The sequence below is a fragment of the Bos javanicus genome, chromosome 16 (genome assembly GCF_032452875.1).
Source record: "Bos javanicus breed banteng chromosome 16, ARS-OSU_banteng_1.0, whole genome shotgun sequence".
NCBI classification, from domain to species: domain Eukaryota; kingdom Metazoa; phylum Chordata; class Mammalia; order Artiodactyla; family Bovidae; genus Bos; species Bos javanicus.
This window is the reverse complement of record NC_083883.1, coordinates 33,423,390-33,441,206: the sequence shown is the minus strand read 5'-3', so window position 1 is coordinate 33,441,206 and position 17,817 is coordinate 33,423,390. Positions and strand designations below refer to the sequence as shown.

Genomic DNA, 17,817 nt, shown 5'->3' with positions numbered 1-17,817 from the left:
TATGTCCTCTGCCACAATTAGTGCAGGGTCCCTAGTGACCCCAGACAATCTATTTCAGATCAGGGGCCAGATGGAACTGTGACCTGGGGAACTAGTGAGGATATGAAATGTGGGCTGGAGACTTACGGATGTAACGAGGTGAGGGGGGAGTGATCAGTTCCCACAGGTTTATACATTATCTTTTCCTCCCACTTTGTCCTGAACAAGCTCTGGTATGAGATGTGAAATAGGGGTTGGGTGGCTATGGGAGTTCTATTTTAGGGAGAAGTTGCCCCAGTCAAAGGGGAGGTAAAGTTTAAGATAAAACAATAGGGCTTTCAACAGAAAGTGAGCTCACCCAACTTGGGCAACTATAATAAGGCAACCACCAATTGTAAGTAATCAATCATTTGAAAGCAGGTACTGCCTGTACAGCCTTGGCACTGGCTCAAGAACGAATAGCTGAGGCATGGTCCTGGTGTCTCTGTTTACCTTGATTCTTTACTGCTGCAAGAACAGGATATTCTTGTTCCCACAAAGCCACTCCATCTTATTTTGTGTGTTCCCCCCCACCTCACTCCTCACTCCATGTCATTTAATTGCTGTGTGGTGGGGAAAATAATATATATATCGAAAGGATGCAGACTTACCAGATTTCTTAGATTGCTTCAAAATTAGAGTTAACCATGGACCTTTCCTTTTGAACTTTGATGTGTCTACAACAGTGCTGGAGTTGAGATATGAAAATAAATGGGGGTGTGTATGAAAATAAATAAAGGAAACGTCATCTTAAATGGAGTCAGGCAGTCTTGAAAAGGGAGCTCTCACCCACTTGCCACTTGTTGCCATCTGCATAACCAGCAGCAAGAAGGAAGATAAGAATATTACTTTTCTTCTGGCATAAGGGAAGGTATTTTTCACAGAGCAATTTTATCTCTTGCTTTTACGAAAAAGGAAGGAAGACCCCTCCCTGACCTACTGGCGATGCACTACCTCTTACACCCAAAGAGAAACTGCATAACATCCGACCCTGGCTCTTCTCCAGTGAACGTTTGTTCAGAACAACTCAAGCATTTCCTCCTAAAACCTAGTAAAAGCAGGTCCCTTCTCCTTTGTTCTCCAAATTTGTCTATGATTCACCAAAGTTTGCCTGTCTCGAATTGCAATTCTCTGCTATTCCCAAATAAACTCATTTTGCTGATTAAATAATTGGCTGCTGTATTTTTGTGTTTGACGATACCTACTGCTGATCAAATGCTCTTTCAACTGCAACACATATTAACTATGACATCTAGTTCTGACATAAATTTGCTTCGCAAGAAAATGGGAATAAAATCGCATAAAATGTAGTATCTTTCAAATCATTTGTATATAGACAATCCCATTCTCTAATAGTTCCTGGAACAAATTTTACAACTTTTATTCAGTGATTCATTAAGTCAGTAAACACTGAGAACAGGATTATGCTGGGCACGATAAAATAAAGACGACTAAAGATACAGCTGTCGTCCTCAAGGACGTAAATTATTTGGGGTACAAGTAAACAGTTAGATTATAACACTATGTGATAGCTTTGTTGTTTATTTTGGCTTTACTACAAGATTGCAAATCCCTTTGCAAATCAGAATGCTATCCTATTTCTTTGCACTCAAGTGCACGAGGTAGTGTTGGGCATAAAGCAGATGTTCAATAAGCATATGTTACTATTCACTTCTGTTCAATTTTATTTTTTTAAATTTTAAATTTATTTAATTAGAGGCTAATTACTTTACAATATTGTATTGGTTTTGCCATACATCAACATGAATCCGCCACGGGTGTACACGTGTTCAAAATCACTTATCGAGTGCCTGCTTCCTGCAATAGAGAGGGTACTGCTAGATATGTAATAGCTATCGCAGTGATTATATGCTGTCACAATGAAGATTTGGGCTAAACGATACACTAGCTTAAAAGTTTCACCTTCATCCAATCAATTCACATTTTCCTGAGTGGTTATGCTACTTCATTCCATAAAAACACTGTTTTGCTTTTCCTAAAATCTGATTTACATTTTCTCCTCCAGCAGCTCGGCCGCGGCGCTCGCTTGCACGCATGCGCACACGCCAGGGCCTGGCGAAGAGCCCCCGCCCCCGCCCCCTCCAGCCACCCGCACCCGTGGCACGGCTGTTGGGTAGTCGCGAGCCGGCGCCATGTCCGCCTCGGGAGTGGCGGTGTTGTTGTCCTGGCTGAGCTGTTGCGGCTCGGCCCTGTGGAGGTAGAGAGACGCGGGAGGGGGCATCCCTGGGGCTGGGCAGGCGGGGCCATATCCCTGCGCCTTAGCGTCCCGGGGACTGGGGCTCCGGTGGACCGCAGCCTCGTTCCCCAGTTCTCCTGGCGCCAACACCGGCTCCCCGCCGCCCGTTCAGGGTTTTCAGTGAATGAGGGCGGGAAATGAGGGCACGCAATTGGAGAAGGGAATGGCAACCTAATGGCAACCACTTCAGTCTTCTTGCCTGGGAAATCCATGGACAGAGGAGCCTGATGGGTTATAGTCCATGGGGTCGCAAATAGTCGGACATGACTTAGCGACTAAACAACAAACAACAACAAATTAGGGTTTAGCTGTCTCCCCAAGTTTTGCGTTACTTTCACGTGTCTGTTTCCTGGATAGCGGGTCCCACTCTGAACCCTTTTGCCAGAGGGAAGCACAGAGAGGGCCAAAAAGTCTCCACCAGGAATGAGGGTGGGGGTGCTTCACTAGGGTAACTAGGTAGTTGATGTTAGGTAGTTGTGGTTGAATGATTTGTGAGAGGGTGCTTTTAAAATGTGCAATATGTAAGAATATGTAATTATGAATATGTAAGAATATGTAATTCCCGCAGAAAGTGGGTTGATGATGAGGAAGGAAAACTTTAAAGTTCTGAGGGATCCTCCATGTAAGTTTTTTGGTCAGCATTAGGTGGCTGCTGGATTGGAAAGTGTATCAAAATATTTTGCATTTTCATCACAGGTTAAAATACAGATAGTTAACTGGAAAAATGATATTTTGTGAATATTCTGTTTATTACCTTCTAGCCCAGGTGGCGCTAGTGGTAAAGAACCTGCCTGCTAACGCAGGAGACGTAAAAGACGCAGATTCTATCCCTGGGTTGGGAAGATCCCTGGAGGACCTGGCAACCCACTCCAGTATTCTTGCCTGGAGAATGCCGTGCTCAGAGGAGCCTGGCGGGCTACAGTCCACAGGGTCGCACGGAGTCAGACGTGACTGAAGCGCCTTAGTGCACAGTGCAACGTTAAAATGTAAGGATACCAACAATAAAACTTTTATAGAGGTTTCAGAGCTAAGGGATCCATGGCATCTCAGTGAACAGATGGATAAGTCAAATAGAGTAAAAGTAGTGGTTGGAAAGTCATTGAAGTACTGCTGCTGCTGCTGCTGCTGCTAAGTCGCTTGAGTCGTGTCCGACTCTGTGCGACCCCATAGACGGCAGCCCACCAGGCGCCCCTGTCCCTGGGATTCTCCAGGCAAGAACACTGGAGTGGGTTGCCATTTCCTTCTCCAGTGCATGAAAGTGAAAAGTGAAATCGAAGTCACTCAGTCGTGTCCGACTCTTAGTGACCCCATGGACTGCAGCCCACCAGGCTCCCCCGTCCCTGGGATTCTCCAGGCAAGAACACTGGAGTGGGTTGCCATTTCCTTCTCCAATGCAGGAAAGTGAAAAGTGAAAGTGAAGTCGCTCAGCCCTGTCTGACTCTTAGCGACCCCATGGACTTCAGCCTACCAGGCTCCTCTGTCCATGGGATTTTCCAGGCAAAAGTACTGGAGTGGGGTGCCATCGCCTTCTCCATTGAAGTACTGAGAAAAAATTAAAACATAGCATTGTGACAGAACTCTAAAAATTAATATTCTTTATAAAATGAAAAAACCTATCTCATGGTGTTGTGAGGCATGAAAACCATGATATATTTCAAACTTTTAACACATGTATCAATAAATTATGGTAGTTGATATTATTTAGGTTCACCTGTGAGCTAAGGGAGTTCATAATGTTTGCTATGTTGTACACCAGAGATTTCTTTGGAAGGAATGATGCTGAAGCTGAAACTCCAGTACTTTGGCCACCTCATGCGAAGAGTTGTCTCATTGGAAAATACTCTGATGCTGGGAGGGATTGGGGGCAGGAGGAGAAGGGGACGACATAGGATGAGATGGCTGGATGGCATCACCGACTCGATGGACATGAGTTTGAATGAACTCCAGGAGATGGTGATGGACAGGGAGGCCTGGCGTGCTGCGATTCATGGGGTCGCAAAGAGTCGGACATGACTGAGCGACTGAACTGAACTGAACACCAGAGATCACCAAGCTTTAGTGTAAAGGATTAGATACTAAATATTTTAGGCTTTTCAAGCAATGCTATCTGTTTTAGCTGCTCTGCCATAGTAGGGGACAACAGTAATAAACCAACAGTGGTAAACAAATAGCGTGGCTGTGTACAAATAAAAGTCTATTTACAAAGCACAAATGGAATTTGGCCCAAAGAACATAGTTTTCCAATTCCTGGTGTACATTCATAATCGAAGAAAATGCTCAATTAGAGGTTAGAGAAGACAAAGGTTGTTTTTTGTGTGTGTGTGGTGGTCAGACTCCCTGTATTTTAGTTCTTAATGTGTGCTTTTAAAGGAGGCGCTTTCTTGAACTTAATGGATTTTTATTTTATCATTAGCCTTTTGGAAGGGGAAGTTGAGAAATCCAGGGTAGATGTTTTTATTTAAGAATCTTTTCCTGCCCCTAGGTCTAAGAGGTATTTATCTAAACTTTCTACCACTGTTACCAAACTTGGGTCTGCTTGCTGGTGCTCAGTAAAGTCAATTTGCTGACACTGGGTTTTTATGAAGGAAAGTTAGGGTTTATTCCAAGTGCAAGGAGTATGGGTGGCTAATGCTCAAAAGACCTGAGCTCCCCAGTGGATTTCAGGGAAGAGTTTTATAAGACAGTCTGAGGGGAAGGGTCTCAGGATATATGATTAGCTTGGACACAGTTCTCTCATTGGTTGATGGTGAAGTAACAGGGAGGTATTTTGGGAATCTCAATAATCAACCTTCTGGCTCCAACCAGTGGTCAGCATGCAGCTCACTTCTGCTTCTGGTTGGAGTTTTAGTATCTGCAAAACAACTCGGGAATGTGCATTAGACTCTTATCTATGGTTTCAGGGAGGAACTGAAGATTCTGTGACTGCTATATGGCTGATCTGTTATTTAAATTGTTACCTGCTCTCAGGGCCCAACTGCTGTTTTTTGTTACTACATGTTCACATTCTTTCATTCTTTTTATTTATTTTTATTTATTTATTTTAAATGAAACAAAGATGAGTATTTTTAATGATGAAAGGTACAATTCACAAAGAAGATAGACATCATAAACCATTAGACACCTTAACAAAGAAACAAAGATATATAAAGCAAAAACCAGAAGAAATACAAGGGAAAAGAAAAAATATATAATCATAGTAAGACATATTAACATTTCTCTGAGAATATTTTATCAACTGCTGAAAAAATAAGAATAGGAGCATCTTGAATGATGGCATTAATAATTGAAATATAATAAATTTATATTTATATTAATCATATCATACACAAATATATTTAAAATTTTATATCTCATATGTTGTTATTAGATGTCCATAGGACATTTAGAAAAATTGGCAAAAAGATAAACATTACTAAATTTCACACACTGCTGCTGCTGCTGCTGCTAAGTCGCTTCAGTCGTGACCGACTCTGTGCGACCCCATAGACGGCAGCCCACCAGGCTCCCCTGTCCCTGGGATTCTCCAGGCAAGAACACTGGAGTGGGTTGCCATTTCCTTCTCCAATGCATGAAAGTGAAAAGTGAAAATGAAGTCGCTCAGTCGTGTCCGACTCTTCGTGACCCCATGGACTGCAGCCCACCAGGCTCCTCCGTCCATGGGATTCTCCAGGCAAGAGTACTGGAGTGGGGTGCCATTGCTGTCTCCGTTTCACACACTACAATCCTTTTATGTGTGTGTGTTATTCAGTTATACATATGCACATGTTATTTTTGAAATTATTTTCCATTATAGGTTATTATAAGATATTGATTATAGTTCCCTGTGCTATACAGTAAACCTTTGTTGCATATCTGTTTTTTTAAATTAGAAATCTAGCATTCTGTTCATACTAAGTTAAACAAATAGAATCAATATGTCAAAAATTTTTGTTAGGCAAAAATTCATGAGTTTTCTAAAATGTTATACATATTATTTATATATATGTATACAAAAGCTTTTATACTACACTTGATAAAGGCTTGAGAAAGAACATCCATTAAAAAAAGAATAGATGGTGAAATTGGAAAACATAAGCTAAATGAAATGGGAACACTGAATATGGAATAACAAGTGAAACAAACTAGATAAAAGATCTTCGTATAGTCCTGTTGTTTTTAAACATGGCTGCTCATTAGAAACATATCTGGAACACTGGTGGAAAAAAAAAACCAATACCTGGGCATTTATAGTTTTCAAAAAAATCCAAGATAATTCTCATATGCATATGGACTTTAAAAAGTGATTACAGGTTTTTCTATTAAATGATAGTTTTGGTGATATACAAGTCTATAATTTTTCTGTTGACCAATCATGATACAATGTTATTAAGTGAGTCATAGTTACATAATCACAATAGTAAAATATGTTTATCAGTTTTCACAGTCAATAGCCAGACAAAAAATAAAAGATAATTACAATTGCAAGCCATAATGGGAACATGATTAACCTAACAATATAAAATAATTACACACAATTTGGGGGGGGTCAAGCAGAATGATGTGGTAAGTGGAAGTGCATACGTGCACATGTTTTCACCTGCCCAGCCAGACTATGTCTTTTGGTTGGTACATTTAATCCATTTACATTTAACGTAATTATCGATATGTGTGATCCTGTTACTGTTTTCTTTATTGTTTTGGGTTTTATTTTCTGTAGGTCTTTTCCTTCTCTTGTGTTTCCTGCCTAGAGAAGTTCCTTTAGCATTTGTTGTAAAGCTGGTTTGTTGGTGCTGAATTCTTTTAACTTTTGTTTGTCTGGAAACCTTTTGATTTCTCCATCAAATCTGGAGAGTCTTGCTGGGTAGAGTATTCTTGTTTGTAGTTTCTTACTTTTCATCACTTTAAATATATCATGCCACTCCCTTCTGGCTTGTAGTTTCTGTTGAGAAATCAGCTGATAGCCTGATTCGAGTTCCCTTGTATGTTATTTGTTAGTTTTTCCTTGTTGCTTTTAATGTTTTATCTCTGTCTTTAATCTTTGTCAGTTTGATTACAGTATTACTCTCTGTGTTTCCTGGATTTGGTTGATTATTTCATTTCCTGTGTTAGGGAAGTTTTTAACTATTAACCTCTTCAAATATTTTCTCAGGTCCTTTCTCTCTCTTCTCCTTCTGGGACCCCTATAAAGTGAATGCTCCTGCATTTAATGTTGTTTCAGAGGTCTCTCAGGCTGTCTTCATTTCTTTTCATTCTTTTTTCTATATTCTGTTCTGTAGCAGTGATTTCCACCATTCTGTCCTCCAGGTCATTTATCCGTGCTTCTGCCTCAGTTATTCTGCTATGGATTCCTTCTAGAGTATTATTCATCTCTCTTTGTTTGTTCTTTAGTTCTTGTAGGTCTTTGGTAACATTTCTTGCATCTTCTCAATCTTTGCCTCCATTCTTCTTCCGAGATCCTGAATCATATTCACTATCATTATTCTGAACTCTTTTTCTAGAAGGTTACCTATCTCCATCTTAGTTATTTTTTCTGAGGTTTTATCTTGTCCCTTCATCTGGGATGTAACTTTCTGGTGTTTCATGCTAATTAACTTTCTGTAATGTGGTTTTGTTTTAGTTCCTGTGGGATTGTGGTTCTTCTTGCCTCTTCTGTCTGCCCTCTGATGGATGAGGCTAAGAGACTTGTGTAAGCTTCCTGATGGGAAGGATTGATGGTGGGAAAAACTGAGCCTTGCTCTGTTGGGCAGGGCCTTGCTCAGTAAAGCTTTAATCCAGTTATCTGCCGATGGGTAGGGTTACACTCCCTCCCTGGTAGTTTTTTGGCCTGAGATGACCCAGGTCTGGGGTCTAGGGCCTCTATGGTTGGGTTAATGTCAACGTCCAAGAGAGTTTACATCAAAGGGGACCTTCCCAGACAACTGCTGCCAGTCCCATCCCTGTGGTGAGTCTTTGCCGACCCATGACTCCACAGGAGACCCTTCAACAGTAGCAGGTAGTTTTGGATTAGTTTCCTGTGGGGTCAACTGCTCCTTTCCTTTGAATCTTGGTGCACGCAAGGTTTTTTTTAATGCCCTCCAAGCCTGGAGACTCTTGTTTCCCCCAGTCCTGTGGAAGTCTTGTAATCAAATCCTGCTGGCCTTCAAGGTCAGATTTCCTGCAGATTCCCAGTCCCTCTGTCAGGTTCCCAGGCTGGGAAGCCTAACATGGGGTTCTAAACCTTCATAGCAATGGGAGAACTTCTTTGGTATTATTGTTCTCTAGTTTGTGGGTCACCACCCAGCGGGTATGAGATTTGATTTTATCATGATTGTGGCCCTCCTACCATCTTGCTGTGACTTCTTTGTCTTTGGACATGGGATATCTTTTTTTGGTAGGTTCCAGCATCCTCCTGTTGATGGTTGTTCAACAACTAGTTGTGATTTTGGTTCTCTCGCAGAAGGAAATGAGCGCATGTCCTTCTACTCCACCATCTTGAACTAGAAGTTCTCTTTCATTAATTCTTAAGCCAGCCTTTTGAGACAGAGGGGAGACATGGGAGACTAAACCTTTTCAATAAATGAGGCAAAGCAGAGGACATAGGGGACGGAGATCTGTTCCAGGAGGGCCCTGCTTTGTTGTTGTTTAGTTGCTCAGTCATGTCCAACTCTTTGTGACCCCATGGACTGCAGCACGCCAGGCTTCCCTGTCCTTCATAGTCTCCCAGTGTTTGCTCAAACTCATTCAATACCTAGTGATGCCATCCAGCAGTCCATCCTCTCTGTCATCCCCTTCTTCTCTTACCTTCAATCTTTTCCAGCCTCGGGGTCTTTTCCAGTGAGTTGGCTCTGTAAAAATGAGGTTACTTTTGAATAAAATATATTATTAGAAGCAATTTTACTTGTTTTTTCTTGCTTTTTTAGTGTGGCCAATAGAAAAATTTCAATTATATAGGTGACTCACATTGTATTTTTATTGTCTATGTTTCATATAGACAGAAATTAAAGTACCCTGAGTAATAGAAATGATGATCACTAGAACTCACAAAAATTTGCTCTTTACTTCAGTGTTTCAAATAAGAAATACTGGGTTTTGTTTTGTTTTTTTTCAATCTGTATTCATTTTATTTGAACTCAGTTTATAGGTGAAGGAGTTAGAGCCAATATTCTTCAACAGCTTTTATTCTAAAACAAAAACAAGATGCAAAAGTATTTGCTCCTCCCTATTGTGCCTTCTTTTCTATGGGAATGGTCTTGATCCCTGTCTCCTGTACAATGTCACGAACCTCATTCCATAGTTCATCAGGCACTCTATCTATCAGATTTAGGCCCTTAAATCTATTTCTCACTTCCACTGTATAATCATAAGGGATTTGATTTAGGTTACACCTGAATGGTCTAGTGGTTTTCCCTACTTTCTTCAATTTAAGTCTGAATTTGGCAATACGGAGTTCATGGTCTGAGCCACAGTCAGCTCCTGGTCTAGGGATTGGGGGCAGGAGGAGAAGGGGACGACAGAGGATGAGATGGCTAGATGGCATCACTGACTCAATGGACATGAGTCTGATTGAACTCCTGGAGTTGGTGATGGACAGGGAGGCCTGGCGTACTGCGATTCATGGGGTCGCAAAGAGTCGGACACGACTGAGCAACTGATTTGATCTGATTGTGTCTTCAGATATTAAGTAACCCTGAACACAACTAGAGTTGGGGGTTGATGTCACTGATGTCCCCAGTTTTAGCTCTGACTACACTTTCTAAGAAGGAACATGAGCAGAAATGTAAAGCTCATGGCAGCCCACAAGTGTTAGGCTTGCTCTGACCATATATTGTTTAGTCATTTGATTGTGTCTGACTCTTTACAACCCCATGGATTGTAGCCCACCAGGCTGTTCTGTCCATGGGATTTCCTAGGCAAGAATACTGGAGTGGGTTGCCATTTCCTTCTCCAGGGAATCTTCCCGGTCCAGGGATCAAATGCTTGTCTCCTGCATTGGGAGACAAATTCTTTACTGATGAGCCACCAGGGGAGCTCTTGACCATGTATTAAAATCCCTTTTATTTGGAGGAGATGTAGTTTTAATATTCACATTTGACATTTTCCTCTGCAGGTATTACAGTAACAGCCCAAACTACGACATTTTTAGTACCAGAAGTATTGTAAGTGTTTAATTTTTTTAAACTATAGTTAAGTATTAATATTTTTGACTTCACAGCAGAGAGCAAAGTTAATCATACTCAGGTGCACAGTGCAGTGTCATTCTTTTATTTCTTCATCCGGTTTATCTTCCTAATATATTTCCCTCCTCCAATAAATATCTTGAAATATGTATGTAGCAAAAAATAGGTAGTGTTGTTTCAAGTGTTTTTGTAATTTAACATTCCCAAAATGGTGTTATGATACAGATAGAATGACCATATAATATATTGTCTCAACTACTGAGAATGAAAGATAGTGCTATTAATAGTTATGCTGGGACAACAGGTATAAATTGGGAGTGTCTAGACAAACCAGGATGTATGATCATCCAGCTATAGATTTCATTCTCTACATTACTTTTTAAATTCAATACTATGTCTAGTTCATTTCTTAAGGTTGCCTGATTACTAGTGTGTATATATTATTTACCTATCCCCCCAACCAATGATGGATGAATGGCTTCTTACTACCACAAACAGCATTGTGATGAATGCCCTTCTACATGTCATTTTATGAATCTGTGCAATACTTTTTAAGCTATGATTTCTAGAACATAGGGAAACAGACACCCAATTTAACTAAATTCTGTAAGATTTTTCCCAAACTGGAAATCACAATTTATATTCTTACCCAGTGAACATCTCCACCAATATTTGGTACTATAGATTTTCCCTTTTTTCACCAATTTTGTTACCACATACTAGTAGTTTATGTTGTCATTATTTTCAATTCTCTGATGAGTAGTGATTTTTGAACCTTTTTTCCCATATTAATGCAGGGCTCTCCTTCTCTGAACAGACTGCTCACTTTGCTCATTTTCCATTTAATTTTCTGCTCCTTTTTTGTTGATATACAGAGTGTTATCTACATTCTACTCTATATATTAGTCAAATGTTGATTTTAAATGTTTTGGTTATCATTTCATAGCCTCTTATCTACTCATCTAACCATTGACTTTGTCCATGGATACATAATTTTGTTTAAAAAGGATGACTTTTGTCAAGTCATCTGCTCCTTTGTTTAACCTTAAAATTTATACTTTTGGGGGGACTTCCCTTTCAGTCCAGTGATTGGGATTTTGCCTTCTAATGCAGAGGGGGTGAGGACAGGGCTGTGGTTTCATTCCCTGGTTGGGGAGCTGCGATCCCACATGCCTTGTGATCAAAACACCAGAACAGAAACAGTACTGTAACAAGTTCAATGAAGACTTTAAAGATAATCCACAGCAAAGAAAAAATCTTAAAACAAAAAGTTTATACTTTTTTAGAATATTAAGAAAAAATTTTGTCTACCTAGAGTTGCAAAGATTTTTATCCTACATTTTCTATTATATGTTTTATATTATTACCTTTCAAATAAAGATCATAAATAATATCTGGAGTTCAACTTGTGTATAATATAAGATAGGTCTTTACATTACTTTCTGCATAGAATGAACCAACATGTATTAAAACAATTTATTGTTTTTGTATTATTTTTTGGTATCATCTTTGCTCTATATATTTTGTTGTTGTTAAGTTGCTCAGTCATGTCCAATTCTTTGCAACCCCATGGACTGCAGCATACTAGGCTTCCCTGCCCTTCACTATCTCTCCCAGAGCTTGCTCAAACTCATGTCCATCAAGTCGGTGATGCCATCCAACCATCTTGTCCTCTGTCATCCCCTTTCCCTCTTACTCTCAATCTTCCCTGCATCAAGGTCTTTTCTAATGAGTTAGTTCTTTGCATCAGGTGGCTGAAGTATTGGAGCCTCAGCTTCAGCGTCAGTCTTTCCAATGAACATTCAGGGTTGATTTCCTTAAGGATTGACTGGTTTGATCTCCTTGCAGTCCAATGGACTCTCAAGAATCTTCTCTAGCACTGCAGTTTGAAAGCATCAATTTTTCGGCACTCAGCCTTCTTTAGGGTCCAGCTCTCATGTCCCTACATGACTACTGGAAAAACCATAGCTTGGACTATATGGACCTAGCTTGGACTATATGGACCTTTGTTGGCAAAGTGATGTCTCCACTTTTTAATACACTGTCTAGTTTTGTCACAGCTTTTCTTCCAAGGAGCAGGTGTCTTTTAATTTCATGGCTGCAGTCACTGTCCACAGTGATTTTGGCACCCAAGAAAATAAAGTCTGTCACTGTTTCCAATTTTCCCCCACCTATTTGGCATGAAGTGATGGGACTGGATGCCATGATCTTTGTTTTTTTGAATGTTGAGTTTCAAGCCAGCTTTTCACTCTCTTCTTTCACTTTCATCAAGAGGCTCTTTAGTTCCTTTTTGCTTTCTGCCATAAGAGTGGTGTCATTTGCATATCTGAGGTTATTGATATTTCTCCCTGCAATTTTGTTTCCAGCTTGTGCTTCATCCAACCTGGCATTTCTCATGATGTACTCTGCATATAAATTAAATAAGCAGGGTGACAATATACAGCCTTGATGTACTCCATTCCCAATTTTGAACCAGTCTGTTGTTCCATGTCTGGTTCTAACTGTTGCTTCTTGACCTGCATACAGGTTTCTCAGGAGGTAGATAAGGTGGTCTGGTATTCCTCTCTCTCTTTAAGAATATTCCACAGTTTATTGTGATCCACGCAAAGGCTTTAGCCTAGTCAGTGAAGCAGAAATAGATGTGTTTTTTTTTTTTTTCAATTCCCTTGCTTTTTCTATGATCCAGCAGATATTGGCAATTTGATCTCTGGTTCTTCTCGCTTTTCTAAATCCAACTTCTACATCTGAAAGTTCTCAGTTCACGTACTGTTGAAACCTAGCTTGAAGGATTTTGAGCATTACTTTGCTAGCATGTGAAATTGTGTCATAGTTTGAACATTCTTTGGCATTGCCTTTCTTTGGGATTGGAATGAAAACTGACCTTTTCCAGTCCTGTGGCCACTGCTGACTTTTCCAAATTTGCTGGCATACTGAGTGCAACACTTTCACAGCATCATTTTTTAGGATTTGAACTCACTCAGCTTGAATTCCATCACCTCCATTAGCTTTGTTCCTAGTAGTACTTCCTAAGGCCCATTTGACTTCACACTTCAGGATCTCTGGCTCTAGGTGAGTGATTATACCATCATGGTTATCCAGGTCATTAAGACCTTTTTGGTGCAGTTCTTCTGTGTATTCTTGCCACCTCTTCTTAATCCCTTATGCTTCTGTTAGGTCCATACTGTTTCTGTCCTTTATTGTGCCCGTCTTTTCATGAAATGTTCCTTGGTATCTATCATTTTCTTGAAGCAATCTCTAGTCTTTGCCATTCTATTGTTTTCCTCAATTTCTTTGCATTGTTCACGTAAGAAGGCTTTCTTATCTCTCCTTGCTGTTCTTTGGAACACTGCATTCAGATGGTTATGTCTTTCCTTTCCTCCTTTGCCTTTCGTTTCTCTTCTTTTCTCAACTATTTGTTCTATATATGGATACATTAATTTCTAAACTTTCTAATTTCCTATTGATATATTTGATGTATCCTGTCTGCCACATATTTCATGTAGTTGGAGTTTCAATTCTCTGTAGTCTTCCCTTGAATTAACACAAGACAGTCTGTGTATCATTCTACTCTAGATAAACAATTCAGTAGTGTCCATTTTTAGTCTGCTGTGATTAGGGCTGCTATGAACATTCTTACACCGATCTTCTGGTTAACATATGCATGTATTTCTGCTGGGTATATACCTAAGAGTGGAATAAATGATAGGGCAAGTGCATATGTTCAGCTTTAGTAGATGGTGCCAAAAGATTTTACAAAGTAATTTCTCAGTTTACATTTATATTCTATTTACATATATTGTTGTATTTACATTATTCAAAATCAGGGAAAAGAATCTATGAAAACTATATCTTCTTTTCTAAAAATATTTATTTTATATTGAAGTAGAATTGATTAACACTGTTGCATTAATTTCAGGTGTACAGCAAAGTGATTCAGTCACACATATACATGGATCTATTCTTTTTCAAATTCTTTTCCCATTTAAATTATTAAAACTTTATTTCCTTATAAAACATGCAGTTATCCTCAAATTTATCTATTTCTTTATATCTTTAAATGCCATTTGAATTTCTATTTGTAATTATTTTATTTCTCTAATATTAGTTGTTTACTTTATCTTTTTTTCTTGAACAGCTTTGTTATATGATCGACCATTTTATTAGTCTTTTTAAAAAAATTATCCCTTTTCCCCTCTACTGTTCCTTTATCACTTTTATGTAGGTGACAGAAATGTTTTGTTTTTAATTGATGACTGGTCACCAAAACAATGCAGTTATGTCATTTCATAAATGCAGATTAGGAGCCAGAGTTTGATTATCAGAGAAGAAGGCTGATAAAAGTCAAGATAGTAAATGATAAAACCAGTAGTATTATGCTTGCTTAAAAGCCATATTTACAGAAAGAAAATAAAGCGTATATAAAATACTTTGGGGATTAAATATTCCATGAATCTTCTTGATCGAAAACATTTTGAAAAGTCCATTTCCATCTATTTGCTCTTCCTGGAGGTTCAACTTGCAGCACTCCCTCAAGACGATATATATTTGCACACTTTAAAATCTACTGCCTGAGGATCTGGATGCTAATCAACATGAATCTAAGTGCTGATAGATTCTCCCCCTTGGGGTCACTGATAAATCTTGGCACATCCTTAACTACTAGGAACTGTTAAAATAGGTTGCTTCGACATTCACAAAGAGAGATGACCAAGGGTTTAGAGGACAGACCCAGGCAGAGGACTGGTGTTGGCTTCATGGAGACAGCCTGAAGGGGCTGGAGTGTGGTATAGCTGCAACTCGGCTGTTTACAGAAGAATCCAGGGCCGCCATAGAAGCAAAACTCCATTGTTAGATCGTGCATGAAGGGAGGAGCAGATTGCCATAGCAGTCTCTTTCTCTGAGCACCCAGCCTTCACCTCCACGCAACAGCCCCTCCTCACCCCCTCCCCCCACCTCCATGGGTTCCGGAAGTGGAGTGCATGCTCCATCCACCACCCTAAAAGCTCCTGCCTTGCAGAATCCCACTCCTTGGCCTCTGCCAGGGTGGGCTTGCAAGCGCCAGCCACCCATCTATTTGCCACGAAGTGATGGGACCAGATGCCATGATCTTAGTTTTCTGAATGTTGAGTTTTAACTTTTTCACTCTCCTAATTCCTGGAGAATTAATATTATTAATTCCTAGAATATATATTATTAATTTCTGAAATATATTAATTCCTGGAATATAATTAATTCCTGGAAGAATTAATGTTATTCAAATGTCCGAACTGCCCAAAACAATCTACATTTAAATGATATTCCTATCAAAATTCCACTGGTATTTTTCACATAAATAAACAATTGTAAAATTTGTATGAAACCACAAAAGATTCCAAACAGCCAAAGAAACCTTAAGAAAGAATAAAGCTAGAGGGCATCACATTTCCTGATTAATATTACAAGGCCATAGTAATAAGAACTGTGTGGTATTGGCGTAAAAACAGATATAGATCAATCGAACAGAAAAGACTCCAGAAATAAACCCATGAATGTATAGCCAAATAATTTACAACAAAATATCCAAGATTATAAAAAAGGGAAAGAACAAGATCTTTTAAAAATGGTGCTGGGAAAACTGGACAGCCACATGCAAAGAATGAAACTAGACTTATTATGTTATAGCATACACAAAAGTTAGCTTAAAATGGATTAAAGACTTGAAGGCAAGACCTGAAATAATAAAACTTCCATAGGAAAAAATAGACAAGTAAACTCCTTGATATCTGTCTTGGTGATGATTTTTTTGATTTGACACCAAAAGTAAAGGCAACAAAAATAAACAAATGAGACAAAATCAAACCAAAAAGCTTCTACACAAAAAGGAAACCATCAACAAAACGAGAAGGCAGCCTACTGAATGGCAAATCATATATATAATAAGGGGTTAATATAGAAAATAAGCTCATACAACTCAATAGCAAAAAACAAACAATTTCATTTAAAAATGGGCAGAGTATCTGAATTAACAGTTTTCCAAAGACATACAGATGACCAATAGATACATGAAAAGGTGCTCAACGTCTCTAATACTCAGGGAAATGCAAGTCAAAACCACAATGAGATATCATCTTGCACCTGTTAGAATGGCTATTATCAGAAAGCCAAGAAATAACAAGTGTTGCAAGGATGTGGAGAAAAGGAAAATCATGTGCACTGTTACTGGGAATGAAAATTAGTGCAGCTACTATGAAAAAGCATTACAGAGGTTTCTCAAAAAATTAAAATTGAACTACTGTATGATCCAGTGATTTTATTCCTAGGTATTTATCCAAATAAATGAAAACACTAACTTGGAAGAGATATGTCCCCATGTCCATTGTAGTATTATTTACAATAACCAAGATATGGAAACAACCTAAGTCCCCCATCACTGGATGAACTGATAAAGAAAATGTGGTGTCTATACACAGTGGAATACTATTAAGTCATAATATAGTGAAATGTTGAAATTTATGGCCTTGAGGGAATTAGGGTAAGTGAAATAAGTCAAAGACAAATATTATATGATTTCACTTATATGTGGAATCAATGTTTGAAACAGCTCATATACACAGAGAACAAAGTGATGGTCGCCAGAGGTGGGGCTTGGGGGAGTGTGAAATTGGTGAAGCGGGGGTCAGATGGTACAAACTTCCAGTTATAAAATAGGTCACGGGAATGCAGTGTACAGCATAGTGATTATAGTTAGCGACACTGTATTGCATATTTTAAGTAAAATCTGATGCTGTAAAGAGCAGTATTGCATAGGAACCTGGAAGATTAGGTCCATGAGTCAAGGCAAATTGGAAGTGGTCAAACAGGAGATGCCAAGAGTGAACATCAGCACTTTAGGAATAAGTGAACTAAAACGGGCTGGAATAGGTGAATTTAACCCAGATGACCATTGTATCTACTACTGTGGGCAAGCATCTCTAAGAAGAAATGGAGTAGCCATCATAGTCAACAAAAGAGTCTGAAATGCAGTACTCGGATGCAATCTCAAAAATGACAGAATGATCTCTGTTCATTTCCAAGGCAAACCATTCAATAACACAGTAATCCAAGTCTATGCCCCTACCAGTAATGCTGAAGAAGCTGAAGTTGAACAGTTGCATGAAGACCTACAAGACCTTCTAGAACTAACACCCCCAAATGATGTCCTTTTCATTATAGGGAACTGGAATGCAAAAGTAGGAAGTCAAGAGATACCTGGAATAACAGGGAAATTTGGCCTTGGAGTACAAAACGAAGCAGGTCACAGGCTAACAGAATTTTGCCAAGAGAACGCAATGGTCATAGAAAACACCCTCTTCCAACAGCACAAAAGAAGACTGCACACATGGACATCACCATATGGTCAGTACCGAAATCAGATTGATTACATATTCT

General features: G+C 39.2%; 1 protein-coding gene across 6 annotated transcripts in view; it reads left to right on the top strand.

Moving 5' to 3' along the window:
* The first annotated feature begins 2,102 nt into the window (after positions 1-2,102).
* Positions 2,103-17,817, top strand: part of CATSPERE (catsper channel auxiliary subunit epsilon) — a 159,747-nt gene continuing 144,032 nt past the window's right edge. For 5 of the 6 annotated variants that reach the window (XR_009729911.1, XR_009729910.1, XM_061382471.1 and 2 more), the window contains exons 1-2: positions 2,103-2,236; positions 10,341-10,389. Coding sequence is in view for 3 of the 6 variants with exons in the window: in XM_061382471.1 (XP_061238455.1) it covers positions 2,172-2,236; positions 10,341-10,389 (114 nt within the window). In the remaining 3 variants the exon portion in view is untranslated. The other variant, XM_061382474.1, reaches the window with a different exon arrangement.